This window comes from Akebia trifoliata, chromosome 7 (genome assembly GCF_017979445.1).
Source record: "Akebia trifoliata isolate Shusen 1 chromosome 7, ASM1797944v1, whole genome shotgun sequence".
Lineage (NCBI taxonomy): Eukaryota > Viridiplantae > Streptophyta > Magnoliopsida > Ranunculales > Lardizabalaceae > Akebia > Akebia trifoliata.
Genome location: NC_141381.1, coordinates 929,812 through 949,474, shown reverse-complemented (window position 1 = coordinate 949,474; position 19,663 = coordinate 929,812). Strand labels below are relative to the sequence as shown.

Below are 19,663 nucleotides of genomic sequence, written 5' to 3'. Positions count from 1 at the left end.
ATTTTTTTAACGTCGTAAATATTAAATTACATCTCGACCAAGATTGTATAAGATAAATCAAAGATAACGTAAGTATTGTAATTTTCCCCCCATTGTCCCAAGCTTGAAATGGTGAGATGTCTAGGCTAAACATTTTCAAATGAAATGGAATTTTATATTATAATTGCAACTACTTACTTTAGAATCATAGAACGAATGGTCTCGACCATGAAACCAAATTCCCTAAACAAATAAATGTTATCTCTTTTATAAATTTGATTAATTGTCGTAACTTTTGCATATGTGTTAAACGTAGTTTCTTGGCCAATTTTTTTTCTTGAAAGGTCATTTTGATTGTTAGAATGATCAGTATCCTTGTCCATAATTATTTCACTTTTGTCATGATTGTGGGAAAACCCCTTATCGTAGACAAGTTCTTCTTCTGGTCTCTTTCACTCTTAGAATATTGGGGATCTTATATCTCGTCGTCATTAACTTATTACAAAGCTTGAGATAACAAATATATTTGAGATGAGTTCTTATTTTTATCTAAATAATATAGTTTTAGATGAACATATCACACTTAGATTAGGTAGACTCGCACTCGTTGTCTCCCCCACATGTTATCAAAATGCACCCTTTAAAAAAAAAAATATCAAATATGACAATTTCGTAGTTCCTTATCAAACCCATTCAGTCCAAATCAAATGTGTTCAATTTTTCTTGTTATATAACCAATTGGGATGTTTTTGAGAAAAAAAGGGGTGTGATGAGTGTTGAGTTGCAACTCCCAAGTAAATCAGTTAATAATGTCTTTGTCATTTCTAGACATAACAAGGGTATTATAGTCTTTTACAAATTTATAATTTTTTTTTTATTATATCTTTTTGAAATTTCATTTAAAGCATAAGCAGCTTTTTTATCTGCGAAGCAAAAGTTGCTTACGCTTCTTCTCCAAATGCTTTGGATTTTGTTTCATTTTTTTTCTTTCTTTTTCAGAGAGAGCAAAGATCTAGTTTCAGAAGGATTTGATTCTTCATGAATCTCTGAAAATTTCTAGGGTCCGATTTAGACAGACTTCGATCCTAAGAATCTTTGAAAGTTTCGTGGATTTTTCATCTTATTTTTAATTTTTTTGGGAGATTTTCTACAAAAGTTTAACGAACACGAGTTTGCTTTGGAGTTTTTATTATTTTTTAGGTTTTTTTATATCAATTTTTAGTGGCAGATCTATCCGGAGTTCTCAGCTCTCTGAACATCTTTTACTGAAAGTTTGGTAGAATTGAAGAACGAGTTCTACAAGTAGATCTATTGATGCTTAGAAAATGGTGTATTTTAGCCTTTTAAGGTGAAAGATCGTCTAGTGGAAGAACAGTCTCGAAGATCTTCAAGAGATTTATCGCTTATCTGGCTTCATCGATCGGTTTGAGTTCTTAGAAGAAGCTTTTAAGCATCTATCTTGTGAAGAAGATCGTTTTTGGAGATCGAAGAATGTTAAATTTTGGGTCTTTTTTCAGTTTTTTGTTCTCAATCTAGTAATTTTCATTCGTTTGGGGATGATAGCTTTTTTAAATCAGTAGGGATCGAGGAATGAAGAACAATATGATCTGTTATGGTCCCCTCCATTGAGTCGAACAGATAAGTGGGGTGAGGATTGTTGAAAAAGCTTGATAGCCCCTTTTGGTAAAAAGGGGCCTTTTTTTTTTTTATCTTAATCTCTATCGTCGCAAGGCGTCATCTCTGCTGAAGCACATTCGAGTACCCAAGACTCTTCTGAGAAAATGGCTGAGAAACAACCAACCTCTAAGGCCCCCATTCCACCTTACCTACAGTCGATAAAGTCGTTGCCCGTCGATTTTAGGTTTACTAGTTTACCAACTGGAATGCCTGATTCCATTAATGGTGGCAACGATCACACACTATCTTCAACTAGTATCCCTGAAAACGATGATTTTGCTGGAAAGGGTTTTGAGGGTCTTAAGATTACTGTCAGTAATATGGAACCGATCAATGATGACTCACCCTATAGTAAGAGAATCACTTCTGATGAAGCAAAGCCTTTCGAGCAAGATGAGTACTCGGGTTTAGTTGCTTCTCCTTTGCCTGCACATTCGCCTTCTCGTACTGAAAGCAAATGGAGTGACACTAGCTCCTATGCTCCAAAGAAGGTATTTTCATTTTAATGTTGATTGGGTTTTAGTTTTAACTTGTGTTTATGGAAGATTAAATGGTTGATGTGCTTATCGAAGGTAAAACGAGGGATTGATTACTTGAAAGAATTGCTAATATCCGCTGTGATTTCCACTCAGAATCTCTTTGGTTTCCTGACAATATACATGTGTTTCTATTGCTTCCACGCTATGTAACCCACTGAATTCGTAGAAAGTTTATCTCCATGATCACAACAACTATTATCTGTCACATACTGTTCTAATTTGCATGAGTCCAACTAGCATTACTAACTTAGTTAGATTTCAATTCTTACTAATGGTCATTGAGCTCACCTTATGACATCCAAAAACACGATCCAATGCCACAGGGTTGTAGAGGGCAAAATTCTATGAACTTTGAATATTTTTCTTTAAAAAAAAAATGTTAATTTTAAATTTGGAAGTTCGGTAGCCGTCTGTTGAATTTTAATAAAATCCTGTGATACTATGTTTTTCACTTGGATTGTAATGCCTCTGAGGTGAACCTATGAAAAAAAAGCCCCGAACCACGATAATTGTTACGCCATAGCATAGAGATGCACAAAAAGTGTTGCACCTTTATTAAAGGTGGCATTTCACGAAATCCCTTAATTACTAATGACAGTTTCTTATGTCGTGGAGGTGTAAATGATTTCTTAGATTATATTCCTTATGAGATAATATGTAAGATTTTATGCTGAAGTGGTGATGGTTTTCGTTGACATAATCAGCACACCATCTTTTGATTGTTGTAACTAATTTTGAAGTTTATTATTTCAGAAGCATCAATCTTGGTGCCAACTCCCAAATGGCAACTGGGCATTGGGGAAGGTTTTGTCAACTTCGGGAGCTGAATCTGTTATTTCACTACCAGAAGGGAAAGTAAGCCTACTTAGCAGTATTTCTCCAAAGGATGTTTTGCGCTGTTAGATATTTTACATTCTTATATAATTGTGTCTCTATGTTACCTTCTGTTCTAATTTTCAGGTTATAAGGGTGAATGCTGAGCGTTTGTTACCCGCAAATCCTGATATCCTTGATGGTGTAGACAATCTCATGCAACTTAGTTACTTAAATGAACCATCAGTGCTGTACAACCTTCAATATAGATACAATCAAGATATGATATATGTGAGTGTTCTCTTTGGTGTTATATTTCTTCTCAAATTTGCTGCTAAAGGGTTTAACACTGGCTGATATTTTTGTTTATCATATCTCTGCCCATTTTAGACTAAAGCTGGACCAGTGTTGGTTGCCATTAATCCCTTCAAGGAAGTCCCTTTGTATGGAAATGATTACATTGAAGCATATAGGTGTAAATCCATGGAGAGCCCACATGTGTACGCCATCACAGATACAGCCATCAGGGAAATGATACGAGGTGGTTTAACTTTATATGATGTCGTGAAATCCTATTTGTTTGTTACTTTTGTTTCACGTGGACTCAGACTTTGCATTTTCTATCTCTTATGCAGATGAAGTCAACCAATCTATCATTATAAGGTTTGATATTAGATCACAAAAAGTTCAGCTGTATATATTTTCATTCATATTTGATTTCATGGTGTAATAAGCAGTTTCTAAAGCAACAACTAGTGATGTATTGATTGTTGCCTTTAAAAAAAATGATATATTGATTGTAAAAGTGGATTGCATGAGCAGTAAGTCGAAAATGAATTTGCTGCATTTTGAACATGTATGTTTGCATCCAGGTCCAGTATATGTATGTTGTTGTGCTTGTTATGAAGCTAACCTTGGCCCTGCTTGGTATTATATATCATCCTGATCCACTCTTGCTGTGCACGCTTTCTGGTTGTTGGGAATTTGATCTTAAGCTGTTTTTTGTCATTCATATTCTCTCTACAAATTCACCTATTTTGTGGTCTTCCCATTTTTTTATCATTCCAAAGACAATGGGCTGAAGCTTTCTTGTCTACTTCTTTCATTCTTATGTCAATTGTGATCCTTCTTTCACAGACTGGCAGCAATTCCATTTCGTGACCTGTTTTGACCCATTTTGGATTTGGCACTAGCATTATTCCTTCTTATTTAGCAAGACACATGTCCTTGAATTTATGGCCTTTTGATTTCTTAGTTGTTCTCTGACCTATGCACATGAGAGGTAAGGTTTTAGAAGATCAAAGAAAGGGGTGATTGTTTGGCTTTTCATAGTTTTTTCTATTCTGAGTACGTCCTTTAGTTGTATACACGCATGCTAGCTTGTTTCATAATTGTTGATATTGGTTGTTGTGTACTCGTTTGTACATGTATAACTGGAGAATTGTTCTACAATTTAATTCACAAAATAGTTTGGCCATTCAATTAATTTTAAGTCAGAATATGTTGCAATTTGAATCCTTTTATTTATTTATATTCAGAACTATAATTTAAATTTCACTTGGGATGCACTGAACTACAAGATGATTAGTTTTTAAGTTCATTTGGTATTTGCTGCTTCATTCGTAAAATTAGTATTGAACCATAGGATGACTTATAGGAAGGCTGCACTGTTATTTGAGCTCAAGCTCTTGATTTCTGTACTATATATGCATTTACATAGTTGATTACACTGTGCATCTGTTTTTCAGTGGTGAAAGTGGAGCAGGGAAAACTGAAACGGCAAAGATAGCAATGCAATATTTGGCCGCACTTGGAGGGGGTAGTGGAATAGAATATGAAATATTGAAGACTAATCCAATTTTGGAAGCTTTTGGTAACGCAAAAACATCCAGGAATGACAACTCAAGTCGTTTTGTAAGCTACCTACCTTTGCACGAAATCTTCAAACCTCTTACTTGTTAGTATGTGTTAACCAACCAACTACTCCGAAAGACCAATCTTTTGGAGGGGAGAACTATGAATATGGTCACAGGGTTTATCTGGGGTATGACACACCTGCGAGGGGAGAATAATATACACTCAACACTCCCCCTCACGCACAAGGGTGGAAAGAATTGAAATTGTTACCTACACGAACCTAGTGCTTTGATACCATGTTAACCAACCAAATACTCCAAAAGACTGATCTTTTGGAGAGGGGAGAACTATGAATATAAGAGGATCACGGGGCTTAACTAGGGTATAACACACCTGAGAGTGGAGGAAAATATACACTTAATAGTGTTAAAGTTTAAATATTGTAATTATTCTGTGGAACTTTTCCAAATATTAGGACCCTTGGTCTATAAATAACTGTCTTTTGGATAAACATGCTGCAGGGGAAGCTGATTGAGATTCACTTTAGTGAAACTGGAAAAATTTCAGGCGCCAAGATTCAAACTTGTAAGCTCACTTGTTTTGGCCATGTATTCGGTGCTAGAATTTCATTATTCTATGTGAAAGTTGAAACTGACTTTATTAACTTCATGTCTGCCATACTGCTGCAAACTTGGTTCTTCATTCCATGTAGTTCTCCTTGAAAAGGTATATCTATTCACCTTTGGTTTGGACTTTTGTTGAAGTTTTCTCTACCAACTGTTTAGTGAATATCTGTTTTATGAGCAGTCAAGAGTGGTCCAATGTGCAGAGGGAGAAAGATCATATCATATATTTTATCAGCTCTGTGCCGGCGCTTCTCCATCTCTTAGAGGTATACCACACCCTCTCGATACTTACATAGGTCTTGTAGCGTACATTGCTTGATAAAAGGTTGTGAAAATGTTTAACATGGACAGATGGCAAACTTGGACCTATCTTTATTTTTTGCCTACAATTTTTCCCTGCCAAGGAAATACATTGAACCTGAATTGTTTCACCTAGGGAACGTGGGTTGTACTTATGTGAATAAGTTCACTCAGCCAATTTTACAGTTGGCTTAGGAAATACTGCACATCTATGTTAAAAAGCACCAATTGATTCTTTCAAATATCTTAGCCAAATGAAATTCCTGAAATGTTGAGCTAGTTACTAGTCCAGAATCAGCAGCATCCGGTCTAATTTTCACAAGGATTTCCTACTGAACTTATAACTTATGGAATCCATAAATTGTTTGGGGTGGATTTGTGTGTTCCGGGAACAGTTAGAGATCTCCTTGGGGAATGGACTCAAGAAGGGGGCGAGCTTCCATCATTCCAAGAGGTTGTTATGGAGTTTAACCCCTTTTGTGATCTTGTGGGGCATTTGGATAGTTAGAAATGCTAAAACTTTTGAAGAGATCAGGAATTTGAATCATGAGTTGGTTCTCTCGATTCTTGGTTTTTTATTCTCTTGGTGCAAAGTCTTCAAAGAATTTACAGGGGTGTTTTTCGAGGATTTTTTAGTCCGGTGGGACTGTGTTTGTAATCTCTCTTCTGTTTAGCGTGTTGTTTTCTTTCCTTCCTGTTTTGGACTGGGTCGTCTCGACCTCCCTTTCTTGTATTTCTTTTCTTTTATCAATACAAAAAAAAAAAAAAAACAAATCCATAAATTGTATGTGCATCTTAACTTCATTGTACAAGGCAATGCTATCTTAGATATTCTCATACATCAAATTTTTTTTTTTTGTGTGGACATTAATGGCTTATAAATGTCGGTGACATTAATTTTTCTTTCCCTAATTTATGATTTAATTAATTTGATTTAACTTTTTTTTTTTTTTTTTTGCTTTGAAACTCAGAGAAATTGAATTTGAAGAGTGCCAATGATTATAAATATTTGAAGCAGAGTAGTTGCTATTCTATTGCTGGGGTCGATGATGCTGAAAGGTTTTGCACTGTTATGGTACTTGAACTAATGGCTTGTTTCTTCCTACAGCCTGAATTTCTTACTTAAGCAAGTTTTTATTCCTACCATTCTTTGTGAAATAAAATATTGTCATGCTCATGAATTTTGCTTTGGTTCTTTCCAGGAAGCTCTGGATATTGTTCATGTTAGCAAAGAGGATCAAGATAGTGTGTTTGCAATGCTTGCTGCAGTTTTGTGGTTGGGTAACATCTCTTTTATCGTGATTGATAATGAAAACCATGTTGAAGCTGTGGTAGATGAAGGTATGGGCAACTTTCAATATCAGATCAGATGGCTATACTGTTCACTGTATATGATGAATGCTTGCAACTAGCTTTTTGCTTTTTTTTTTTTTTTAATATACTTCTGAGTTCAGAAGCCACACAAGGGTGAAAATAGTGAGAAAAAGTAGGATTATAAGAAGGAAGAACAAACTCCCCCTTATAAATTCACATAAACTTAACGTTGAGTAGAAAGAGAAAACTAAGTACTAAGTTATCCCTAATTATTTATGAAAATGGCCCTATAACACATACCAACCATTCCTTTTTGGAATGGAAAGAAGAAAGGATGGTTGTAGATCAGAAAGCGCTTTTGATAAGAGGATCTACCAGGTTATCGAAGAATCCATTTGATCTGTGGAAAAGAGAGAGGGATTTGAACCGCTTATGAAGATATGATAGGCGGTCCCGCTGCGTCCTCAGCCGAGTGCTCCACTAAAGGAATGACAACTGGGAGAATGCTTCCCTATTTTAAGCTTGTCGAGCGGCCTTCCTTCTCCCTATCCTTTCAAGGTCGAGCATGAACTTATTAAAGTCGAGCCTGTCTTTAATAAGCCCCCTTAAAGTCGAACTGAGCTTTCTCTTGCAGATCCTTGTGATTAAGTTACTACTCTTGTCAAGTGTTCTAATCTACCGTATCGACATGCTTTTTTTTTGTCAAGTATAAAAAATTTATGAAAAAGGGGAGAGAAAAAAGGCGGCTGAGATAGCCCCCAGAACAAAGGACAAAGGAAAACAACAAGAAACTTGAAAGCCAAAAGCTAAAAGCCAAAAGCCAAAAGCCGAAAAAGCTAAGAAGACTATGTATCACAAATAGCATCCCATCTGAACACTAAATCTTGGAAAGAGATGCCCACGAAATCCTTGCTAAGCTTGGACGAAAAGTACAAGAGGCCCAAAATCTCCAGAAACATGGTATGGTGGTTACTTTCCTTGCTTTGTAAAACCCTATTGTCCTCTCTTTCCAGAGACCCCAAGTAATGGCAAAAGGAAGAATAGCCCAAAGGTGCCTTCTTCTAAGAGAGAAGATATTGAGCGTCCAACCTTCCAAAAGAGCAAAAAAGGAATTAGGTTAAACTGTATCGACGTGCTTTCCTAACAATGTTAGCCTGCTAATCCTGTAAAAGGTTGATCATAATTCGTTTTTATCTAAAGTTGAGTAGAACAAGAAAACTAAATGACTGTACCTAACATGCCATGAAATAGTTTTATTACACTGACAATAACCCACTTTTGTCAAGTGTCTCAATCTGCTGTTTGAAGTGCTTTCCTAACAATTTTAGCCTGCTAATCCTGTGAAAGGTTGTTCATAATCTTTCCTTTTGTCTAAAAGATTATTCCACATTTCCTTAGCATTTTGTTCCCATAGCTTCTTTATGCTAAGCTATCAAAAGAATGGGTTCAGATCTGATCAGTGCTGATCCAGGATCATTGTAACAGTAGTCCACTTGATCCAGATCCGGTGAGGTTTCAATGGATGGGATCTAGACCCGATCAATGGATTTTAGAGTGAATTTGAGGGACCCATTATTGAGCCTAAAACAAAACCTGCAAATTGTAATTCAAATAACATATGGGAAAATGTTCCTTCAGCATATACACATTATTATTGTGTGTAAATATAATTGGATCTGGTCAAATCAGGAATCAATCCAAAACCAATTTGATAGCCTTTTAGAGCATGACTCCATGGCTCAAATCCTATTTATTCCACCCAATACCTCAGTCTATACCAAATATTATCAGATTGGATCGAATCCGATCCATTGACAGCCCAGTTATACGTGTATGGTGCACCATATGTATGGCACCGACAAGTAGAACAACTGCTGGATCTCCTCCCATCCAAACTTCAGTATTCCTTTTAGGTCTACCTATTGGCTTACAATGATTGACTCATTTTTATGTTATATTATTCATCACTCATTGATTGGTCAATTTCATGTTTTCTTGTCATTCCTTTTTGAACTTATTGTAACATCACATTTTATTTTCAGGTTTAAACACTGTTGCTAAATTGATTGGATGTGAAGTTGGGGAGCTAAATCTGGCCTTATCAACTCGCAACATGAAAGTTGGCAATGATAATATTGTCCAAAAGCTTACACTATCGCAGGTAACAGCATTTCATATAAAAGATATGAAATATTTGATTCCTTCCCGTTTAGACTGTAAGGATGGTTGACCAATGACTCAACAGTATAAATGGATCATATAGAATGAAATTGGCCCCTCCTTTGTTGTATGACTCCTAATTAATCTTTTGGGCTAGGATAAGATTCTAGCTTATTAGATGATTATATAACCCATTCCAAGACCATATGATCAGGCAAATTTTGGAGTGGGAAATTATCTATGTTGATCATTCCCATACATTTGCACCATATATTCTGATGTATACAATTGGTAGATTGTCCTTATTGGTCTACTTGGCAGGCAAGTTGGGTTAACTCTTTCCTAAATGTGAAGCTTGTATTTAATTTGTATTCTTGTACGGGGACATAAAATTATCTATCTGAATTCATATTTTAGGCAATCGATGCAAGAGATGCTTTGGCAAAATCACTTTATTCTAGTTTGTTTGAGTGGTTGGTGGAACAAATCAACAAGTCACTCGAAGTAGGCAAGCGGCGTACAGGCAGATCCATCAGCATTCTTGATATCTACGGCTTTGAGTCTTTTGATGTATGTGTCTGTTATATTTTTCACTTATAGTTTGTTTTGAGTACAAAAATATTCATGCGAAAGAACTTGTTTTTGCAGAGAAATAGTTTTGAGCAGTTCTGCATAAATTATGCAAATGAGAGATTGCAGCAACACTTTAATCGCCATTTATTCAAGTTAGAGCAGGAGGTAGTTTTCCCACTTTCATCTCTTATATTGTTTATAGGTCACAAATGAAGGATCTTGAAATTATAATTTTAGAAAGTTTAGGCAAGAGATTTGAATTTTGCTACTTTCTTATTGATGTACATTTACTGATCTGATTTACTATGTTGCTTCATTCATAGATTTATTAATGTCGTTCATTTTGTCGTCATTTAATCACGAGTTATCAAATGTATATATCTCAAGTAGAGGAGTAGCTCATAGGAATCATTGATCGGGTACTGTAAAATGGTTTCTGTTCTCTTAAAACCAATTTAATAAGTGCTTGTTTGGAAAAGAACTGTTTCTTCTTCCATTTCCATTATATCTTTCACTTCAATTTCCTACCTTAGAGTTTCCATGTGATATTTATCTTACATTTTTCCAATAAGTTTATGATATTGAACTTTAATGGTGACAAACTATATTGGTATAGTTTAGTCTAGATAATCAATTTCATTTATTCTAAAAATGTTAATTTCATGCTAAACGATTATGATAGCATGGGTAGAAAGCAGATGTCCTCTCATTAAGAGTTTTGAACACTTATGTAAATTTTCTTTTACAGGAGTATATCCATGATGGAATAGACTGGACAAAAGTTGACTTTGAAGACAATCAGGATTGTCTAAATCTTTTTGAGAGGGTATGTATCCCATTAATGCTTCACTACACAACATTATTTTGTTAATCATAACAATCTGGATGGTTTTCTGTAACTTGAATATCTAGTATTTGTTAGTATGCTTGGCATTTTAATCTTATCTATTTCAGAGTGGCTGACCATTACAGTATGGTACACTCGTCTGATTCTTTTACAAGGACCATATATAATTCTTTTGACTAAATTCTAAAAGTGGAAAGCATATGTAAGAAAATAGAATTCGAACTTCTAAATATTTTCTTTATCACTTTTATCTAATGCCATCTAAAGTTTTCCTGTTGAATAACATATTAGGCTACTTGTAGTTTTTATTTGATATATTCACTACCTTGAGCTTTCTTTATGATCTTTCATGCAGAAACCGCTGGGGCTCTTATCTCTGTTGGATGAGGAGTCCACTTTCCCAAATGGCAGTGACTTGACATTTGCCAATAAGCTTAAGCAGCACTTAAATTCTAATTCCTGTTTCAGGGGAGAACAAGGGAAAGCTTTTAGTGTCAGCCACTATGCAGGGGAGGTTGGGACTCAATGCCTAACAAAATGTTTCTGAGGAAATCTAAAGTATCTGTCACATAGACTCTAAGAATTTTCTATGATGCATATGCATGGGGGGTGGAACAAGTGTGGCACCATTCAAATAAGAGATTTTTAAAATTTTTTTGACATAGTAGATTTCTTCTGTCTTATGCTGAATCCCAATCTTCTCGAAGGATTGCATCCATCCAACGAATGGATGTTTCTTTTGGGTGTAATAGATGGTTTGGTAGGATTCATAAAATGCTGATCTACTCCCATGCATCCCTGCTAAGATGCCACCGTGATGTAGGTTGACAATCTTATTATCTATCTCACAGATACCATAGATTTTCCCTTTGCTTCCATTCATTACTCTGGTTGGCTGAAGGTTTGACAATTTATTTGATTCTTTACTCAGGTTACGTATGACACCAGTGGTTTCTTGGAAAAGAACAGGGATCTATTGCATTTGGATTCTATTCAACTTCTATCTTCCTGCAAGTGTCAACTTCCTCAGATATTTGCATCCAATATGCTAACTCAATCCGAGAAGCCAGTAACAGGTCCTTTACACAGATCTGGTGGAGCAGACTCCCAAAAGCTAAGTGTTGCAATGAAGTTTAAGGTAAAGCTCACTTATTTGTTTTTTGTTGTCCGAAACTTTTTTTATCTTTTTTTTTTGCTAAGCAAGCAAGGTGGCTATTAGTCAACGTGAAAGTGGGTTCAATAAGATTTGAATTTAGGTTGTGGGATCAACACTCCACACGCATTAACCAACTTGGCTAAGTTAGCACCTTCCCTGTTGTCCAAAACGTGACCGTGATGTTAGTACTTAATATTATTTTCTCTCCCAGTCTCTTCTCTTTCTGTTCTTTCTCCTTTCCTAAAGCCTGATTCCAGCTAATTCTTTTGATTAAAGTCGCTAGATCTGAAATGATGAAAAATCTGAAAACTTAATAGAATTGAAGACTAAATACTGGTATATGAATGTGATGTGCATAAATCTTTACTCATTGACAGGCTAAATATTTAAACATGTTTTCTGATCTTAGTTGGAGTGGGGAAATAATCTTTTTCCTCCATATAATTCTGTCTTAAGTGTCATGTTTTCTGTTAAGTACTATAATTTTAATTCTTACTTATTAATCCTATAATATTTCTTTCTAAACAAGTAAGGACTATCTACGTTCATTCAAGTATCAGATATTAATTATTGTATATCATTTAATAGCATTTATTAAAATCAACTGGCATTCCATTATCATCATTTGCACGTTATCCCAATTGTTGGGGTCAGCAACATGAATCCTATTTTTCCATTTATCTCTATCATGAAACCTATCTCCAGTCAAAGAAAATTCCATATATTTTCTTACTACCTCCATGTTTCAGCTTCCTCTTGCCCCCTTTAGAGCCCTTGTCATGCACCGAAGCACTTCATCTCAATGGTGCTGCACATGCATCAAATACAACAATTCCAACTAGGCAAAAGAAAGATGTTTATTCTGTTGGGGAAAATCTTTTATTTATTTATTTTTGGATAAGTTCTGTTGGAGAAAATCTGGCATGATCTTAACTGTAAATTGGTCTAGAAAGAAGAAGAATCCAACGCTTTTGAGGGGAAAATTGGTGCGGGAAAAATTAATAAAGATCTGTCTTAAACTTTGCCAGGACAAGCCATCAATCAGTGTTGATGTGTTTTTACTATTGTTGGGTAGTGTGTGGTATACCATTGCTTCAAGCAAAGGAGGCAAATCGTCAAGACAAGATACACTAGTTACCAATTGGCATGTATAAACCAGTCAACACTACTTATTAGTGATCAAAGGAACTCTCTCTATATTGGCAAACTCGTTGAAAGGCCTCTGAAACTTTTGGGTTGTGCTTTATATGCAAGAATATTACTACAAAAAACACAGAAGTTTGAATGAAGCATCAAGCATAAAAAATCGAACTCTGTATATCTTATTTTTATTATATCATTAAAAATTGGCTATGTCAGCCTTGGAATGAAGCCTTTGTTTTGATACATGGTTGTGATTATTTCTTTTCATGATTGATGTTTAGGGTCAACTTTTCCAATTAATGCAACGTCTGGAGAACACAACCCCACACTTCATACGTTGTATCAAGCCTAATAATTTGCAACGTCCTGGAACCTATGAACAAGGGCTTGTATTGCAACAGCTTAGATGTTGTGGAGTCCTTGAGGTGGTCCGAATATCAAGATCTGGCTATCCTACTAGGATGTCTCACCAGAAGTTCGCTAAAAGGTTAAGCAATATAAATTAGATATTTTTTTTGCTTGTAGTGATGGGTTCAGAAATTTTTTTATTTTTATTTTTATTTTTCTGTTTCTCAATCTGGGGACTTTTTGTGGATGTTGTGTATTCACATCAGGTATGGTTTTCTTCTTCTGGAGAGTGTTGCATCCCAAGACCCACTCAGTGTTTCAGTTGCGATTCTTCACCAGTTCAACATTCTGCCAGACCTGTATCAAGTTGGCTACACAAAATTGTTTTTCCGAACTGGACAGGTTAGATCAATGAGCTTCCTTCCTTCAAGCTAAAAGAGTTATTTACATATAGTGCTCGTGAAGAGGGGTTTGGTCATGCCATTCAATGCGTCTGGCCTAGTAAAGAATAGGCAATATATCACGTTCTTTTTAATAGTTGGGAAAATTTGGTGTGTTTGTGTGTGCTGACCATTTTGGAGCTATGATAATCTATAGATTGGAGCACTTGAGGATACAAGAAACCATACCCTCCATGGAATTTTACGGCTGCAGAGCTGTTTCAGAGGTCACCAGGCTCGCTCTTATCTCAGAGAGCTTAGGAGAGGAATTTCCACACTACAGTCATGTACTGTGTTTCTCATCTTTACTTGATATTTTTCTCAATATAAGGTCCATTGACTAATGGTAGCTTTTACTTATCTATTTCTAATAGAGTGAACTAAAATCCTACCCATATTACTGCAGTTGTTCGCGGTGAGAAAACCAGAAGAGAGTATGCAGTCTTACTACAGAGGTATAGAGCTGCCGTGGTCATACAGAGGCAGATAAAAGGCAGAGTTGCTAGGAAAAAGTTTGTGAAAGTTCTTGATGCATCAACACTGATACAGTCAGGTAAGGTTTTATGTTCCAAATTTTAGTAAATTAAAAAATTGCAGGAAACATATTGAATGTCTAAATTTCATGATCTGTATTCTGTTCTGAACTCATTTGGCAGTTATTCGTGGCTGGTTAGTTAGAAGGTGCTCTGGAGATGTAGGTTTACTGATCTCAACTGGCAAAAAGGTATTTTATTCAACTGCTATCTTTTTTCTTGGCAATATGCTTCATCTTCTCTACTCCCTTGTGGTGCTTAGATTTGCTGTTGCATCTTTCATATGTTTACAGCATGGTAACAAAATTCGGATTTGGTATTTATTCAGTGAGGTATCAATTCGGTAAATTCGGAAATGTATCATAAAAAAATGGGGAGAATTTCAGAAAATATACCAAGATGTTTTATATATATATCAAAATCCATCATCTTCAACCTCCCTACAAACCCTATCTTGTTCTTGAGATTTAATTGTTCGAGAAAATAAAATTGAGGGTGAAAGATAATTTTTTTACTATATTCCAAGATTAATCAATAAATTACTGATTAATTCGTCGATTTATTTGCCTAATCCCTAATTCAGAGAATTTTACACAATTTTCGAAAAAGTAGGAGAATTTTGTGACTATGGTTTACAAGTTGAGACCATATTTCAGCACATTCATCTGTCAAAGCTATCCTGGTATTATGCCAAAAGTTTGATGAAGTTTGTCATTTTCGGTTAACTATGCAGGTTTATTTTTTCTTTTTTAAGCTAATTATTTTGTCAGATTTTGGACTCAAAATTGTCTGGTTTGACCTAATTTGGTTTTAACCCAAATTGAATAGTTTTTCAAAGATCAGATCCGATGATCATTTTCTTTTTTTTTGCTGCATGTATGATTTGCCAACCAAAATTGGTGAGTTTTTTCTTAAATAATTGAATCATCTTCCTCACCCAATCTTTTTCCCAACTATTGACACCAGAGTGATTTTTCTATGTTTGCATGTGTATTGATACCTTAGTAACAGAAGTTAAATCAAATATAAAACCAAGAAAATTATAAGTTAGTCTTTCTGTTAGCTTTCCACATTTTCTGAAACAAGGTATCAAGTGACCAAACTACTCTTCCTCTATATAGAATATACTTGTTTAAGATACTAAATAAGCTTAAAATCGTTTTCCCAACTATTGACACCAGAGTGATTTTTCTATGTTTGCATGTGTATTGATACCTTAGTAACAGAAGTTAAATCAAATATAAAACCAAGAAAATTATAAGTTAGTCTTTCTGTTAGCTTTCCACATTTTCTGAAACAAGGTATCAAGTGACCAAACTACTCTTCCTCTATATAGAATATACTTGTTTAAGATACTAAATAAGCTTAAAATCTTTTTCCCAACTATTGACACCAGAGTGATTTTTCTATGTTTGCATGTGTATTGATACCTTAGTAACAGAAGTTAAATCAAATATAAAACCAAGAAAATTATAAGTTAGTCTTTCTGTTAGCTTTCCACATTTTCTGAAACAAGGTATCAAGTGACCAAACTACTCTTCCTCTATATAGAATATACTTGTTTAAGATACTAAATAAGCTTAAACTCATATCCAGGGTAATGAGTCAGATGAGGTGCTGGTGAAGGCATCATTCCTAGCGGAACTACAACGCAGAGTTCTAAAAACAGAATATGCTTTGAGAGAGAAAGAAGAGGAGAACGATATTCTCCACCAACGGATCCAACAATACGAGAACCGATGGTCCGAGTACGAACTGAAGATGAAGTCAATGGAAGAAGTATGGCAGAAACAGATGAAATCTCTACAATCTAGTCTTTCGATTGCAAAGAAGAGCCTAGCTGTTGATGATGCCGAGAGAAGGTCTGATGCCTCGGTCAATTTGATCGATGAAAAAGATGGGAGTTGGGATCTTGGGAGTAATAATTTTAATGGCCGTGACAGTAATGGGGTGAGACCTGGGTCAAGAATCATGGACCGAGAAATGAGTACTGGTCTGAGTGTTATAAGTCGGTTGGCTGAGGAGTTTGAACAGCGGAGTCAGGTATTCGGTGACGATGCCAAGTTCTTAGTGGAGGTGAAGTCGGGACAGGCGGAGGCAAGCTTGAACCCAGATCGGGAGCTAAGAAGGTTGAAACAAATGTTCGAAGCGTGGAAAAAAGATTACGGGTCTAGACTTCGGGAAACGAAGGTGATACTGCATAAGCTTGGCACTGAGGAAGGAAGTGCTGAAAAGGTGAGGAAGAAGTGGTGGGGAAGGAGGAACAGCACAAGGATGAATTAATTATGATTCTTGTTTCAAATTTATAATTTACATCAATTTGATTGTTTGTTTAGTTTCCTCTGTTTTACTTATAGACATGGTTGAAGAGAGTGTGTTGAAGCTGTGAGTAGAGAGAAGGGTTTGGGTGCATTTCTGTGCTTAGTTTCCCATATTATGTATATAATTTTATGAGTGCTATTTCCTGTAGGGACAGTGCAGGATCCCATCTCATGCTTGAGTTACAATTTCAAGTAGCACACTGCTTATACTGAGAAAAGAAAAGGCATTTTATTATACAATGGCACGTTCATTATTATTATTATTATTATTTTGTGTTTGGTGATGAAGTCTTTAGCTTGGCTGTCAATCTAAGACATACAATGGGCCGGATATGAGTGTCCATATCCATATCCAAAATTTTTAACTGAATTCATTTCTAAATTTGAATCTGACTCGGATCATATTAGTTGAGGTCATATTTGAATCATTTTACTTTTATTAAAATCATATTCGAATTCAATCCGACCGAATTTATTGATTCGAGTTGGTCAGGTTTAATAATGTTAAATCGTTTAAGATTATTTTAAATAAAATTGTTAAAATGTGATAAAACGGAAGAATTCAAGGTCTCTTTATTTTGAAAAGAGGCTTTGACTATGCATCCAACTGTAGTTGGTTAATAAAAAATGATTTAAAAATATAAGAATATGTCTTGCAAAGTAATAAATCATTCGGATTTAGACAGATATAGGGATGGAATCATATTCGATTTGGATCTGACTTAGGTCAAGGGACATCAACCAATATCCGAACCATATTTTAATTTGGATATATTTGATAAAACCAAACCTGCTAAATTTGGATTTGGATTTCGGATAAAATTCATATAATTTTAAGTCCTATTTCAGCTTGAAGCAATCCTCTTTCTTCTTTTGTGCATTGGAAGTCCCCAATATAAGGGCTGGTGACGAATACCAATCGAATCTAATACCGGTGTATCTGAATTTGAAATTGAAAAAAATTGAAGGTATCCAAATTCAAACAATCCAATTGGATCAATGAAATTCTAACCGAATTTGAAATCGATAAGTGTATTATTCGAAACTATCCGATCCGTTCGATAAACCAAATGACCACAATACCCATGTCTTCATTCCTGCAATTAGAAACTAAATTTGTTCCCTCCAAACCAGCCAACTTCAATCTAATTCACTGGGGGAAGTAAAAAACATGGGATTTGAGATTGAAAACATTGGTTGAGGGTGATGGATTTTGAAAAAAAAATCAGGTAAAAGTTGCAAATGAGTGAAAGAGACGTAGAGAGAGAAAGAGAACATGTACCTGGTGTGGTCGTTGTGACGTTTGCTTGAGTTGATATTCTTGAAGATGGTATATTTTTTGTGTTATGTGCCTAAAAATTATCCTCTTGTATCAAGATTTGGTGTATCTTGATGTATTTTATTTGAATTGTTTTAGAGTTTTAATTAGTTAAGGAGTCTTATGTAGTTACGGATTGTGTAGGAGTTATGATTATGGGTAGTTAGTTAAGGATAGGATTGGTTCTTAAAAGAGTTGTTGTGTATTTATATCTCTTAATTGGAATGAAAATGGAAGTCAAATTTCTAAAAAATCAGAATTATTTAGGAGGTTGGTTGCCCTCGAAGTAACCTAATATCTATAAAATTCCTAAAAAATAAGAAGGCACATAACATTTTGAGAGTAAAATAGGAGATTTATGGCTCACTGATTGAAGATGAGAGAGAGAGAGAGAGAGAAGGTATTTACTTGGAAAGATGAAGAATAGATCGCCGAAGAAGATGACCTGAATCCTAATTCGAAACACACAAACCCTAAACTGCGAGAGGAGAATAAAGATTAGAGTTGAGGTGGAAGGGATGAAACATCTAGAGGTTTCTTTTCTTATCAAATATAATGTATAATAAATATATTAATTTTATTAAGAAATAGGATTGAATGCATCAATATTCGAAAATATTTCAAATGTTGAAATAATATCCAAAATTTTTCGGATAATATATGATTTTTCGAATACGAATCCAAATTCGAATTTCGACAATCCATTGACAAGCCTACCCAATATGGTGTAAAAGAAACAAATTTGACTTGACAAAATTAAGCCCTAACACTACCCTAAAGAATGAAGTTGTTGCCTTAATCCAAAAGTCTCAATTGGTCAAAGCCACAATCCAACCCAAATGGTTCTGTTTGGGGGTGCAACTGGGTCCAATTCAAACTGAGAACCGAACCAAACCGATAACTTTGGAGTGATTTGGTTTGGTTTGGAACAAGTTGCGGTTCGGTTCTGGGTTACAAAAATGGAGAACCAGTCAATTTGGTTCAATTCTCAAATCAAGCTTATATAGAACCGAACCAAACCGATAACCGACCCCCTATGCATTAGTGATCTTTTATGGATAAACTAATGACTTTTTATGGATAGATTAGTGATCTACTGTATGGAATTTTATGTTTGTTTTCTTACATTAAAAAATATTACTTATAATTTATAGAATATTGACAACCCATAGAATCGAACCGAACAAAACCGTATGATTCCACTGGAATTTGGTTCGATTCTGATTCTTACTCAGTGGAACTGACCTCTGTTGGTTCGGTTCCAATTTGACCTCGAACCGAACCAAGTTGCACTCCTAGTTCTGATTGAGTTAAATAGGGTTTTGGGGTTAAAGATAGATGTAAATTTTTTTTTACTCCCACTAGAAAAGGTCATGAGTAACATCTTGGAAGATCCAACCATATGCATGTTGAACTATTATTCCCCCCATGATATAAAAAAATCAATCTATTTTGACATTATTACATTAAAAAAATGACTTAAAATAATTGTTTGAATGAACCCAGATTTTTCAATTTCTAGCGGACAATTTCTAGCGGACTTTTCATGAAGTTAAAAAATGTAATAATGGTTTGAGATGTAATGAAGATGGTCTCTAAGGTATGAACAATGCATTGTACACTGTATCTCTAAAACTATGTTCATGTAGGCCTTGTAAACCAAAGCACAGATAAGGAGCAATAATAATCTTGGTCTCTGATGCACACATGGCACACGAT

The 19,663-nt window shown here is 35.2% G+C and overlaps 1 protein-coding gene across 1 annotated transcript; it reads left to right on the top strand.

Moving 5' to 3' along the window:
* Positions 1 to 912: 912 nt before the first annotated feature.
* On the top strand, positions 913 to 16,892 carry LOC147397862 (myosin-1-like). The gene is made up of 23 exons (XM_086446919.1): positions 913 to 2,147; positions 2,949 to 3,050; positions 3,156 to 3,299; positions 3,399 to 3,549; positions 3,644 to 3,671; positions 4,757 to 4,922; positions 5,387 to 5,450; positions 5,578 to 5,591; positions 5,673 to 5,757; positions 6,763 to 6,866; positions 6,994 to 7,132; positions 9,148 to 9,266; positions 9,683 to 9,835; positions 9,914 to 10,003; positions 10,587 to 10,664; positions 11,041 to 11,199; positions 11,617 to 11,823; positions 13,266 to 13,471; positions 13,599 to 13,734; positions 13,930 to 14,059; positions 14,179 to 14,325; positions 14,429 to 14,496; positions 15,902 to 16,892. Exons 1-23 carry the CDS (start codon positions 1,761 to 1,763, stop codon positions 16,586 to 16,588), a joined length of 3,564 nt encoding a protein of 1,187 aa, XP_086303045.1. The 5' UTR covers positions 913 to 1,760; the 3' UTR covers positions 16,589 to 16,892.
* The last annotated feature ends 2,771 nt before the right edge of the window (positions 16,893 to 19,663 follow it).